Raw genomic sequence first — 14,993 nt, 5'->3', positions numbered from 1 at the left:
CTTTGGTCGCGTGCACACGTGCGGCCGTTGGTCGGCGGCCGCTGGTGTGTGCGGCCGTTGGTCGGCGGCCGCTGGTGTGTGCAGCCGCTTGTCAATACATTTAGTTTCAGAAACCGCTAATATCTGAACTGGAGCTAGTAAATAATCAACTGCTGAAGAAGCTACCGCATTCCGGTACCCGATTATGCTGTGGGCACTGCCATTTTGAAGGTGCCCAGAGTATATTCAGGATGTCGCCCACAAGGTGACATCCCGAGCTTTCCATACGATAGGAGAAAGCTCAGGCGACATTGTTTTGTTCTGCGTTTGCTGAGTGAATGAAAATCGTTTCCTGAAATTTCATGTAAAACTTCAAATATCTGACAACCATTGAATCACCATGATGGCTGAGGTGTTGTTCATCTGTAGCGTAGTTTAATTAATATGCGAGTGCCACGCGCTAATCATAATTAGAAAAATCGCGTGGACCACAGTTGATGAACAACCTAGAAAAAGGTAAACAATGCAACCAATGTGAAAAAAAAAAAACATATGAATTGCTGTGCACGAGTGTTTTCAGAGGTAGTAGCACGGCAGGATTTAAGTTTTAGGTGGTTCAAGTTCGCTGATAAGGCCTCTCTAGACGCTTACAAGATTCAAATGTTCAGTGTCGTGCTTCATTCTGACAAACAACAATAGGTATAAAAATCTTGATGGCCTTGGCTAAAGTTGCAATGATCAGTTTTATGAAAACAAATGAAGGTGATCGTTTTTATATAACGGAACTTTAATTCGGTGTAGGACATACTCACACAGGCAATGAAGATGGCTATGTACTCCATTATTTTGGTCGGGGTTTTAAAGTTTTTGGTGTGAGCGCTATCGATCAAAACATGGACTTCTGGAGAAACTGTGGCGTAGATACCTTATTCAGGGAGGAGGGGAAAAATAGAAACAGGATACGAATTGTGAATTTAGTTCGCCTGGTAGTTAGTATTCCCGAAGTTGCCTGTTAAGAGTGAGCTACCTAGGCGACTAGCTCACTGTCATAAAAATTATCATTAGGGAGTTTTAGAATAGCGCACGCTAAAGCTTTGCGCACGCAAAGAATAGCGTCGTCGCCACTGCGCATGCTCCGAACGCAAACCAGGTTTCGCGCTTTGCGTGCGCAATTTTAGCGCGCGCTATTTCTCGGAAATAGCGTGCGTACGCAAAGATTCTTTGCGCTTCTCCAAGGAGGATTCGTGATGAGAAGTTGGCTAAAGCCAAGACGAGCACAGTTAAAAAAAATGGCGGCTTCCAGGATTATCTCGGCGGCTGTTTTGGCGGCGTCGTGAGTTCGACGTCGGCGGCATCCTCGCGACTGCAATTTTCAATACGGGACGACATTGTACTCGGTTTGGCAGCGATCACCGGCAACTTGATGCTTGCGACGCGCGAACATTTCACGGCGAACGAACGATGTGCGAAGGTCAGTACACGAGACCTCTCTTGCCGAGGCGACGCAAGCGGACACGACCGGTCAACCGCTCGCTTCGCGTTCTCATGTTTAAACAAATTAAAATGCTACTCTGGACCAAAAAACTCGTTGTTTTTCTAAAGTTACACCATTTCGTGTGTGAAATAAAAAATTTTACTGTATCTTGGTGGCGTCGCAAGCGCGAGATGCTTGGGCTTTTGCGTCGCGGCGGAGAAACGCTATTCTAAAACTCTCCTGCGTCGCGTGCGCTAATACAAGCGCTAAATTTAGCGCTAGCGTGCGCTAAAATTGCGTACGTTATTCTAAAACTCCCTATTGTAATCAGCTCCTTCAAAATTGTGTACACGCAACCCGTATGGTGAAACAAAGCGATAGCTGAGGTGTTACGTTGGAGTCGCTATAAGGTGTCCTTTCGGAGCAGATGGACCGAATGAACTGTAAAGGTGTGAGCGCGTATTATATGGAGTCCGCGTAGGCGTTTCGTATTAAACCGAGTAACACACCGGACGGAACTTCCATAGCGTTTTGGAACCAATGATGGTGTTTTAAGCACCGAAAATTTCAGCTGTCTGCTTAAGAGGCGAGCCTTTTTTTGTACATCACTTCGGTACAAAAATAGCCACACGTGGTAAACGAAAAGCGCCGAATAAACAGGGACGACGAAGTAGACGAGACGAAGTGCACCCTCAAATGACGGCTTATTGAAACACACACTATTAATACCATATTTCTGGCTGTTCGTTTGAAAATCGAACTTAATCTGTCAGGTGCATTGACGGGGCACTATAGCGCTTGCTTTCTTCTTGCTTCCTGATGCAGAATGTATCGTAAAATGCTAAGGAAGTTTTAACCGCGTATCTCCGGAGAATTGTTGTTTTTCCTAATTCTGGGTGACATGGGCACCTATCCCAGCGCACTGCCAGATTTTCTGGTGGGCACTGTTCGACTGCCCATCCATGTTATCTCTCTACCATGCATACCCATATATGTTATCTCGCTGGCTCGTTAACCTTGTTATCAGTTGCTCGTGGAATGTTATGACCGAAGGCCGAAAATGGCCTGCTCGATATAAAGCGCGGTCGACGGTTCGAAACCGCGAAGTGTTCCACTAATAGCTAGGGCTGTAAAAGTGGGCTCGTTTTGGAGCCGTTACAGCCTACTATCAGAACGTATAGTCGCTGACTTCTGGGCTAGGTGGTGCAATCTACCGCCTTTTATAAAGGGTAGAGCCATTAGCATCCATCCATCCAGCTTTAGAAGTGCAGTGCGTGGGTAATCCTAAGCATCGCATCACTCCGTATCTAATGAGAATAAGCTGTTAGCCGAAAAGAATGCCGAAGAACGAATCACAAAGCAAGAAGCAGCAACCTCATAAACCAAAAAATAGTGTATGTGTAGGCGAGCTGGTGATAGTTAATTATAACTTACACCTGTAACGCCCCAATGTAACCTTTTCAATTCCTGCAAGCGTGTGATTCCTAGTTCCTTAAGCTGGCAGTGGCTTATAGGTGTACACTCTAAAAAAAAGTCTGTGCGTCTGCTTCCCCCCCCCCCCCCCCCAACACTCGGAGAGCCAATCACCGTATCTTACTGAGAGCAGCTCAGCGAATGGCGAAGCCGAAACATATGTTTAGATCAAGAAACGCAGTCTGAGTTGTGACATTAAGCAATGCTAAACGTCGCGCTTGCATTGCTTAATATCACACCTCAGACTGCGTTTTTTTGGTCTAAACATATGTTTCGGCATTGTCATTCGCTGGGCTGCCTCCGTAAGTTGTGATGATCGGCTCTCCAAGTGTTTTGAGGGAAAGTAGACGCACGGGCGTTTTTTAGAGTGTGGGTTCATTCTTGTAACTACAAACAGCGCGTACAAGACTACTGCCGTAGAAACCGCAGAAGAGTAGTAAGCTGGGTGAGTTGGTAAACGTTGAACATGGGTAAAAATCGCGCACGAAGAGACGGGGACAAACGAGGAAGTCGGATGACAAAACGGGGTATTTTTACAAAAATCGGGGGTGTGTATTTGGTTTTGTGTTGCGCCAGTCTTAATTGTGAGAATCGACCGTGCTATTGCTTTAGCTATTAAGTCCACGCCAGTTACCAACGTGTTCAAATATGTAGATGATTTTGTTTTACTGTACAAAAATACTGCGGATCAAGATTTAGTTACTACGATTATGGACATTTCTCATACGTTCGGTTTTTGGGTTCACTTTTACTTTTGAGAAGCCTAAGGAAGGGGCGTTGCAATCCTTAGACCTTTTCCTCTCATTGCACGCCGATCACTTGTGCTGGTATTCTCACCACATTCCAAAAAAGGTAGTCTTCACTACATGCACATCCTCGCACTCGAAGGTAGTGCGGAGAGGCATTGCTATATCTCGCCTCACATCATCCGTAAAAAAGTCATGTTTCCGTGCCATTCGTTCAGAGTTCCCGAATCAGGTATTAATTGAAGTGATACGAACACTGGTAAAAAATGTAAAAGGGTGTCTAAAAACTAGGCGTCCCGTTGACAAAAACCGGGTGGTGGTTATGCCATACCTACACAAAATATCACATAATCTAAAACAAGTGGCAAGTAGGTATGGTGCGCCCGTAGTACTATCAGCCCCTAAAAATGTGACAAATTTTTTCTATTGTTTGTGAAAAAGGGGAAAAATTATCAAAAAAACACGTGCGCAAAAAACATGTGCGGCCTTCTGCTCCCTCTTCATCGGGCGTTGTATAGAGCATTCCTCTTTCATGTGGAAATTGGAAGATGCTGTGTTGGACAGACGGGACGGTGTCTGAATGACCGGCTACGAAAGCACAAACGTTCTTTAACATCCACTGTAGGGGTCACCTTTCGGTGCACTGTAAAATCTGTATGTGCACACCATCTTTACAAGAAACATCAATTATTGGACGCTTTAAAGAAAAACAAACGCGCGAGGTGCTCGAGACGTTCACCATCTCGAGTCTGGCCAATCGCTGTGTTAGTCAGCCATCGATAGCTTTGAGCGAAAAAGAAGTTGCCTTCTTGCAATTATTTGACTGCGACTTATCTGTTTACCCCCTGGTGCCGTTGTCCCCTGTAAAAAATTGTGCTGGATCTTTTTTTTCTCCACTTAATATACCAGAGTTGCGAGTACGCGCCCGTCTGTGTTCTGTGCATCTTCCTCCTTTGTCGTCGTCTATTTGTGCGCAATTTTTAACCATGTTCAATAGAAACTCGCATTTGTAGTTGCTGTTGTTTTAGTGGTTTCAGTTGATTTTTACCACATACTTGTTTTATCGCGGAATTCCAAGTGAAAACCATCATGAGCAACCGTCACAAAACACAGCCATGAAGAACCGTCACCCAAAAAAGAGTTACGAAGAACCATCAAGAAGAACCGTCATGAGGAATCGCGAAGTCACGTGAGCCTGTGGAGTCACGATGTCACGTCGCTCTAACACCAAGAATCATGTGACATCACGTGAATGTCACATGACACCAAGATGTCATGTGACATCACGTGGAGTTTTTAAGTCAGTCTCAGACGTCAAGGGGCATAGTGACGCCAAGGTGTCATGTGATGCCCTAAAATCGCTTGACGTCACGTGACGTCAGGATCTCACGTGGCTTCCCGCGACACCAAGACATGAAGTGACACCGTGATGCTACGTGACGCCATGACTTCGTGGGATCTCAACATTTGATGTCACATAGACGCCTTGCACGGGCCCAGCTCAATCACAAACATCCTCCGCTCCCCGACCTTCGTCAGCGTGATTAAGCTACTGTAATTTTTTCGCAAAGTTCCCGTATCCTGCGTTGGTAATTTCCCACTCACTTCTTTATCGTACTCTGGGCCTGTATGAGACACGCTAGACATAACAAAAAAGAAACCGTTGGCAGCGACGTTTGTGATGGAACGCTTCATCGTTTGTGTTTGGCCATACTGTTCTTACCGGAGCGAGATTTTGACTGAGTTGTGATGGACCTACTCCAGGAAGTGCTGGCGTCTTGGGATTTAACTGCGTCGTCTTCTAAACATGAAAACACAGGAAGAAAATAGTCACTAAAAATGTTTCGTTTGTGAAAGTGAGGTAAACAAATACAACCTTATCTTTTAAAAGGCATCTTGTTTTGTACGACGTAATCCGACTCGTTAATACCTGTTAAGTGTTGGTACACAGCGCGACGCTTTAAGCTCGAACAAGCAATCGCCGGTTTTCGCTGTCCCAGAAGCGAAGGGCAGTTACTAAATCTCCTAGAGTTGCATAAAGTGCTGATTTTCAGCATTAATCAAATCAGTAAAATTTTATACCCACCAATATCCCCTGAAGGTACATCGATATCCTTTTCGTGCTAACAGTGTCGGAGAACGTTCGTAAAGTCGAATACATGAAAGCCTTGAAAAAACTGTAGTATAACATAAATTCAGGATGCACTCACTGAAAAATGAGGGGCGTAGGTTTAAGGGCGCTGGAACTCGTATTTCAAAAACGTACAACTGGCAAGAAGATCCAAACTTCTCAACATTTAACCGCCATATATATCTGTCACCTGCCGTATAAATAGCTTCGTTTCTCAAATATAACGCGGAACAATTTTCACATTTACAATTTCTTTTTAATTTAATGTGTGTTTAATATTTTTAGATATAAAACATATAAAGTATGGTCATAACTTTTTAAGCATGCTTTCTTGGTCGGCACCCTGATGCGCCATTATGATCACGTGGAGAATCCTAGATTCTTCGAGGCTTATTAGAACAATTGTTCAACCTCAAAAAATAGAACTGTCTAGGCTTGTTCACAGTGGCTTCAATGTCAATCAGTATATCACGAACTTTCAAAACGTTCGCCAAAATAATCTCTCTTCGTCATTTCCATGACAAGATACCATTTCGGTCTGTACTTCTTTGTGAGGGCTTGATATATTTTAGTTTCTTTTTTATGAGGAGTGCTCAGAAAATTCAGAAATTTAGAAATATATTTAAAAAGAAATTGCAAACAAAAATATAGAAAATAAAATAAAAAGAAATGAGAACGACTGCCGATGCAGATGGTAGAATCTACACTGCGCCACTTTCTCGAAATTCATTTATTCAGTCTTGTGGTGACTAGCAAAGTTTTATACCCCTGTCGGGGCTTCACACCGGCAATGGGCTGGTATTTTCTGTGGCAGCTTACCAGATACGGAATGAACAACGTAAAAATCGGACGTTTGGGCTAACTCTGACCACACCTGTTCATTACAGTAAGACACAGCTTAAAAATGTCAGAACTCGGACAGCCCAGATAATCCTAATATCACTGAAACCTCTATGACATGGTAACATCATCTTTCGGAGGAAAACTAGGAACTAAGCAACATAATTTATCACCGACATGTTGTCAATGTCAAATACTCAATCGTGCACCAGAAGCATATTATATACGTAAAATACCATATAGTTTGAGGAAAGCAACTGGTATTGGCGTTCCTTGTATTTGCTTGATTCCTTTAAAACAGAACAAGAATAGACAACTCGTTCAGTGTACAAAAATAAAAAGCAATGTTGCACTAAAGAGAACAAAAGGGCTATGTACATGGTGTTTTATTTTTAGGCTTTACGGGTTTTTGGTAAAAAGAAGAACCTGAAACCTACGCTAACGCGGTGTGAACAGATGAGTTACACTGCCTAAGGACATAACTTAGTGTACGCTAAGTCAGTTAATAAACTAAAAGTTGTTCATTACCTTTTTATTTATTCAAGATGAAGGTGTGGTTCCAGTCAGACACTTGCCGAGGTTCATTGAAAACCAGTGAGTAGATTTTAGAAATATTTGGAGCGCGTGGGAAGCGCCAAAACGGAAGAAGTGGTGCGCCGAAGTTACCACTCGTGCCAATAGTTTGCGGTATATGCAGCCGGTACAAAAACGCGAACGATAACAGACCGAAAAACTCTGCGGGAGTTTTTTCGCCCCACTAGCCGTGGACTTGTTGCACGACTTCTAATCTTAGCGCACCGCAATGTGTCCCACGCACCACACACTTTTCGAATATTTACTTATTTAGTGGTTTTCGTTGACGCTCGGCAAGTCTCTAATTGGAAGCATACTTTATCTTCAATAATTAAACATATACTTAACAAAATTTTAGTTCATAAACCAACTAATCTTGACTGTTATCCACCTATATTATGTCCCCCTTGTCATGTAACTCCCCTGCACAGACCGCGTTAGTGAAGCTTTCGCTGTTTTTTTTAATAAATCTGCAAAGCCTAAAAAAAAAACAAAAAAAAAACACCACGTATAAAAATGTCCTTGCCCATTTCTTCCAACGAATTCATTCAGGTAATATTCGGCGTAAATTTATTTCGAATTTTCTTCCAATAAAAAATATTTTCAAATGAATGTATGTTTAAAAAATATAAAACTGCCGAAAACAACAAGGACCAAGAAGAAGTAAGACAACACAAGGCAAAAAAGACAGCACAAGCTGCATGTTTTCTGTAACAGGGCGAGGGAAGGTGCTGGAAATGTTTACCTCCTGAATGTCGCAGTGAAACATAGAATATTTCCTGGGCTATGTGTCCATCTGCATTCCGCCCGGACACATATGATGGCCTTATCCGCAAGGTGTCACTTAAGATCCCTTCCTATGAAATTAACATACGTCATCCACTTAAAACCAAACGTTCGAATCAGAATGAATTATGCACGTCTGAAGACCCTAGCGATGAAAGTGTAGTAAGAAAAAGACCCTTACATAAAAGAAAAAACAGTATAAGAAAACGATTCGCCTCACATGCGTGAGGCGAAACGCTTACTTATATGGTTTTCTTGTTATGTAAGGCAGTTTTTTTGTTATTATTATTATCGTTATTGCTTTCACATGCGAGAGACATTGACAGCCAAAAAGCAAAGAACAAAGAGCCAAGCTCTTTGCTTTACTGGCGATCCCTCGCACATGGGATTTCGAAACGATTAATCAAACAAAATGGCGAGTTAGGCCAGTTGGCTCATTATGGAAAAAGGCAAATGCCGAAAGACTAGGACAAAGTACGGACTAGAAAAGTAAGGAAACAAAGCAAAGACTTGCGCCTTGTGTCGTCGTTTCCTTACTTTGTCCTAGTCTTTCGGCGCTTGTCTTTTCCCATCATTAATCAAACTTCCTTTCGTTATGTCAACATGTTTTTTTTTTGGTACTTCTATTATGTATTCAGCCGGATCTTGGAGTATTTTTGATGATTGTACTTGACACCAATTTGCGCTCCCATGAAGTGATTGTCTAACTGAAAGCAAACATCCCCCAAAAGCGTGTCCGTGATCTACTTCACAAGGACCATGCTTCTTGTTTTAACCTCTTTTTCAGCTGCAGCATTGTAGCAGTGTTTGAACAACTGTACTCGTTTTCTGTCGGTATACACAACCCGAATACGTTCTTACGAAATTTCTTTCACTTTGCATCTACAGGAGCAGTATAGTTATTTACACTCAGTTATATTAGCATCTTGTTAACAGAATTCACAAAATGTTAATTCAATGCCTTGTCAATATAATTTAAAGATAATAATTAACATTAATATTATTTTGATGGCAAATACTAGGAATACAACTCCCGTGCACAATCACTGTATTCTCAAATAATAATACGCAAGGATATTACTATGAGCATCCTTTTGAATGTGAATTCTAGGAATACGTATATCGATCCTAGCAGTGCGAATATGAGAATCGTATTTTTTGTTTTGCCTAGCAAATTTTCAAAACAAGATAGCAGGTCTAAGTGTTAGAAATATACTTATAAAATGGTTTTCTTGTGTAACCGACTCATCAAGGAGATAAAGATATTTGAGACCAACTTACAACACGAAGTCCATCATCATCATGAGTTATCATGATAGCAGCGTCTTTCTCGGTGTCATGATACAGTTTTCCCTCTATATCTGACGCATTTATCTGAATAACGTGAATTAAAAAAAGTGTTCAGGTAAAACTCAAATATTTCAAGAACAAAAAATTGCAATCACATTACCATCTAATCCCATTAACATCATTTAGTACTACTATATAAGGGATTGCTACAATAAATACTTAGTAGCCATAATTACAGGGAAAACTGTTTCTTACACTGTGCAAAAGCATTCTCTTTTTTTGTAACGCTTACTTTGAGTGATTCGTTTCACAAAAAATGTAACACCAAAAGCGAAACCTCTGAAGTGCCTACTACCCCGTCATACTCGGAAACTTACTAAGATCGCAGCAAATTAAGCAAATCATAAGACAAAAAATGGAACCACAGTCACCGCAGGTAAAAAGATTTACTAAAGGCTATGTTCATGTACCATGCGTAGATCGGGGTCTGCCAGTCAAATTGCATTACTTTCAATGTCATTTGCTAGACTCACACCGCCTTTTGCACGTGGAAATAGGGACAGAGACATGTTTTATTGTGTGACGTGTGATACGTGGTGATACTTGATGTTTAATGAGCGTCTTGATTAGTGAGGCGTTCAAGAAAACAAATAATGAGATAAAATCAGGATCCAAAACCTAAACTAGACTTTTGTGTTTGGACAGCGCAGGGTTGAACTGCCCCGCGGTATGGCGATGCTGGTTTATGTTGTAGATATATAGAAGCAATTTAGCTAGCGCAGTACGACCGCTAACCTGTGGGTCTTTAACCTGCATCGAGAAGTAGAAATACACGACCGTACGCCGATACTATACTTATCTAGATAAAAACAGGCAGGAATGGTGATTGCACCCAGGATACCTTGGTTCTACACACACCCCTGCCCAGACATCAGTATGTGTTTGAAAGAACTTCGCACTAAAGACCGTGTGATCATTGTACCATATATGCTACTCGTCTCACTGATTGGCGTTGTATTTTGATGGTAGATTCTCGATTGATTGCTTCAAACAGAGAAGTTTCTTACGCAGGATGCAGGTATTGTGGGAAGCGTGTGCCGGCGAACAGAGCTCGGAATCCTTTCGTCCCCTAAACATTTCCGTGTAGAGCGTGAAACCTATATGATCATAACCACAGTACGCGTCAATCTGCCCTTACCTGAGCACCAAAGGAAATTTACTCACGTGGTGGGTGATTTTAGACTCCCCAGTATGTGTTATGAACTGGAAAGTGTTAGAAAAAACAGAACTCCTCTCGAGGTTTAGAACAAGGTCCTCCCGAATCTTCAATAATACTTTCTTTGTGGAACTTCGCTCACCGAGAATCGCTGGATATACTTTCATGTTTTCAACGGGTACTGCCAGTGAAAGTAAAGTGAAACATGTCACACAGAGCAGACAACAATGGGCTTAGATCAAGCGCTGGGAAGAGATGGAAGCCTAACGCTGCCAGGAGGAAAAAACGTTAAGTTTTCGCATTAAAGTCGAACTTTATTTCAACAGCAAACGTGTATTGACAGCACCGGACAAAGGCCTTCCTGTGGAAAGCTTGACTGGATCCGGTGCCCTTGCACCTACAGGGGCACCGGACCTAGTACGACAATATAAATGCAACAGCACTTTTTACCTAAACAATATAAGCGCAAATTAATATGGTTAAACAACGAATATTAATGCGCTTGGTAATGAAGTCGTTAAGCAGTGTAGGTAGTTCTGAATGAGGAATTGAAGTGCATAATGGCTGCGGAAAAATAGGAATGCAGCAGCATTTTTTTAGTCGGATACTGTATTCATGGCAGGTTTGCATTTGGTGCCGTATGAAAGATCCGATAAAAAAATAACACACTCCGCACTTAAAAGTAAAAAAAAAAAAAAAAAAATCCCTAAACATTTTGATGACATTGTGGCCATAAAATGTTGGTTCGGTATGAATATTGTTAGAAACATTTGCAGTGAAATGCAGCAGTCTGTTTTGAAGAATCATTAATGTCATTTCATTACTTTTAGACGTGGCCTCCAATATCAAACGGCAATAGCGGATTTGAGAGAAATACAGCACTCTAAAAAATGCCGGTGCGTCTACTTACCCGCTAACCCCTCGAAGAGCCAATCTCTGCGATCTACGACTACAGCTCAGCGAATGATGAGGCGGAGCATCTGTTTAGACATCAAAATTTAGTCTGGGCTGTGGCATTACGCAATGCAAGCATGGCGTTTTGAATTGCGTAATGCTACAGCGCAGACTTCATTTGGAGGTCTAAATATATGTTCCGCATCATTATTGGCAGTGCTGATTTCCTAGATCACAGAGATTGGCTCTTTGAGTGTTTTGCGGGTAAGTAGACACGCTGACATTTTTTTATAATGAAAGCGCGATAAACTTGAACCTTAATATTTGTCAGCAAGAGAGGGGCCAATAATAGCAAGTCAGTGATGCACCCTGTGAATTAAGTTTTTTAATAAAAAGGACACTCGTCTGGATGAACAATCTGATTGTCGATTTTTCTACATCCCGATAACTTCACGTCAAATGTGACAACTAAATCAAATTTCAGTGTCTATAGCGTCAAGTTTTATGTTGACTGATTTGTTTTGTAAATTCCGCGGGAATCGCGCCCACAAGGGGGCCGGACATGGGCCCGCGGGGGTTAAGGGAAAGGAAGGTGACGACGGCACGGGGCAAAGATCGGGCGTCGAGCTCGAGGATGGTGTGGCATGGAACTGACGGAACGGCGAATGGTCAAGGCGCTACCTCCAGCTTGTCCGTCTGCGAGACAGTAAAGGACACTAAAGCCCTTCGTACCTTGCGTTGTGTTACATCGCCTTCGGGGCGGTCGGAGCGGGGTCCTGATTGTGCGTTGGCTAATGGTGACGCCCGCAATGCTCCAACGCGGAGCCCAATCAGCGGGCCATCGCTTTCGGTCGTTTCTTGAAGTTTACACTCGACGGGTTCTTCGACCATTTGACACGCCTAAAGCCCGAACCATATAGGGCGTATTTTCGACGTATTTGAGGGCGTTCTGGCGGGCGTAATCCCGACGTACAGCGGGCGTCGAAACGAGCGCTTCCTCGGTCGGCGTAAATACGCGCGTATTCGGCGATCCAACCGAGACAGATCTCGGCGCATAGGCGTATTTCGGCGCGGCGTATCCGGAAGCGTACGGCGCGGTGCCGGCCAATCAGCTCCCGAGTAGAAAGCCGGAAGTTGCTAAAAAATCGGCTTGCCTAGCTATGCGGCCGGCTGGCTGGCTTGACTCGGCCGCCGAAATGGCCGAAATGGGAGCTCGCTTGTCGCTTTCGCCGGTTTATCGGCGAGCTGTACGAAATCGCTATATCTCTTGGGAACGAGCATTGAACGACTGAGACAGAAGGAAATACCATCGATGTTGCGGGCGATGTGAAAAAAATTACAAAAGGAAGAGTTTTGAGCAGAGGTAGCGGTCGTCCTCCTGCCGGGAGTTTTTGGCAACTTGAGGGTTGCAACGAACATTTTTGAAACAGGTGTTAGCAAATTAGGCTATGGTTGCTTATTAACATTCAGTTATTTCTGTCCCCTTGCGGAGCGTAATAATATAGCCGCCGATCTGCATTTTGCCTCCTTTCATCAAAGGCGCGAGTCGGGCTACACTGAACCGAACGCCGAGGAGACGTTGACGAAAAGCGCCGTGTGTGGTTTAGCGACCTTCCCCTCTTCCTTTCTGTGAGAAAAGCGCCCGCCCAATCCCGTGATTACGCCCGCTGATACGAGCGTGATTTCGTCGAGAATACGCCCTATGGAGGTCGGCCTTAACTCGTGGAAGCGCGTTATCGGGTTAGGATTTGCTGCCAGTCAACACGAGATCGAACGTGGCCAGGAAAAGGGACGCTTTGTCCAAGAGCGAGGCTCAGCGAGTGTTGGACACCGCCGGAGCGTGTTCCGGTGATCGGAGGCACGGATTCCCAAGCGCTGTTGGAGTCTGGAGATCCAGCTCCGGCGCGGACGTGAGAGACGTCGGTGAGCTCATGTGCGCCATAACGGCGATGTTCGAGAGTTTTTGCGGGCGTTTGGAGTGCCGGGCCCACATATATTTGACAACCGCGGTTGAAAAAACCGAAGCGGATCTTCTACCGGGATGCTCCGGTGGAAAATCTGTCAACGATTTCCTGTAGGACTTCGGTGCGTACAATATAACAACATTGTCCTATATTTTTTTTTAAAGAAAAAGTTGATTTTGTAAATACGGGGTGTGGTACATGTACACTTGTTTCGATATTGGTCTCCTATGTTTCATAAATTTTTAACTTTATTTCATGCTTTTAAAAGATGAAGCCTGTAGTTGATATCTGAACAACAGCTGTTGGAGTACCTGAGTTTTAACATTCTCTGGCTCAGGTTAGAGAAGATTACTCTGAGGCTGGTTTTTGAAGACAGACTCATTCTAAAATCGGTGTAATGATTAACGAATCTAACGTTGGTTTGACGCTCCAATTTTCTTTTAACAGTTTCGCTCGATATAATAGGCACATGTATAGTTTACTAATTAAGTTTATTTCGTGAAAATAAACGTATGGTTCTTCGGAGAAACTAGCTAAGCATCATCGAAAACCACAAAAGCAACTCTTTTTAGAAAGATATAAGGCAGAGCAAGTATTTTTTTCCGCGTTCCGTAGAAATGCTGAATTTGGGCGCGTTTCTGGGTTTTAGTGTCTCCTCATAGCGCATCTCTACACATGCGGTCCTGGTCTCCAATGACCGAGCCGCGCAACACACGTGCGCTGTACTTGCCTCCATCCTACCAGAGAGCCGAGGCGGTTGGTTCGGGCAGCGGCCACCAGGGGGCAGGACCACAGGCGCAAAGATGCGCTCCAAGAAGAAATCGAAACATAAATACGCGTCCAAACTCGGCGTTTTTTTTTTTTTTTGACGTTGAAAAATGCTGCCCATGCCTTATACCTTTCTAAAAGGAGTTAGTTAGTGGTTTTCGATGATGCTTAGCATGTTTCTTCGTGCAACCATGTTTATTTTCACCAATTAAAAACTAATTAGTACAGCTTAGTTAATTATATTACGAATTAGTATGCTCTTGCAATCCTTGAGTTCCACCAAGGCTGCAATTTCGTTCCCGCAGAGAGTCTCGTTTTATCTCTAACAACATTTTTTTAATTATTTTTAAAAACTTTCGCAGTAACACCATATGTTATATATGTACAGGTGTTTCCGAAAACGCCGGAAAAACCGCTCATGCAAGAACCCCTCACACGGAAAATCGTTGATTCCTTAGTGGTCTGTGTCAAAGGGTTGACCGAGGAAAATAACTATGTTTCGATATATTTGGGTAATCAATTAATTTTGAGTAATTAAATTTTTATTATTGATCTTAAAGGGATGTTTTCAATTAGAATCTTGAGGGGAATCATCGAAAAGTACTAAACGCGCCCACATTACAATGATATAAGACACGCGCAGCATTCTACGGCTTTCCGGAAAAAAAAAATCCTTAATTTGGATACGTTTCTGGGTTTCGGTTTCTTATCGCAGCGCATCTCTGCGCAGGCACTCCCCCCCCCCCCCCCCCCCCCCCCCTGCCCCTTGTCTAAAACGTCCAAAAGGACGTTTTAGACAAGAGGCTTGTCTAGCCTCTTGGAGAATTGGCCGGTTTCAGGCGCGCTTACCCTCCTTTGC

The 14,993-nt window shown here is 43.2% G+C and overlaps 1 protein-coding gene across 1 annotated transcript in view; it reads right to left on the bottom strand.

Annotated features, from left to right (window-relative positions):
* The window catches only part of LOC115311453 (snake venom metalloproteinase H3-like), a 64,837-nt gene that overhangs the window by 37,232 nt on the left and 12,612 nt on the right, over positions 1-14,993 (bottom strand). Inside the window, exons 2-6 of the mRNA XM_040218960.2 lie at positions 10,517-10,740; positions 9,284-9,376; positions 7,962-8,073; positions 5,396-5,473; positions 792-904 (exon numbers count right to left, since the gene is read on the bottom strand). Coding sequence (XP_040074894.2) covers positions 792-904; positions 5,396-5,473; positions 7,962-8,073; positions 9,284-9,376; positions 10,517-10,740 — 620 coding nt within the window. The remainder of the gene's footprint in view (positions 1-791; positions 905-5,395; positions 5,474-7,961; positions 8,074-9,283; positions 9,377-10,516; positions 10,741-14,993) is intronic.

Source organism: Ixodes scapularis, unplaced genomic scaffold (assembly GCF_016920785.2).
Source record: "Ixodes scapularis isolate PalLabHiFi unplaced genomic scaffold, ASM1692078v2 PGA_scaffold4__175_contigs__length_147842914, whole genome shotgun sequence".
NCBI classification, from domain to species: Eukaryota; Metazoa; Arthropoda; class Arachnida; order Ixodida; family Ixodidae; genus Ixodes; species Ixodes scapularis.
This window is presented reverse-complemented; position numbering and strand designations above follow the sequence as displayed.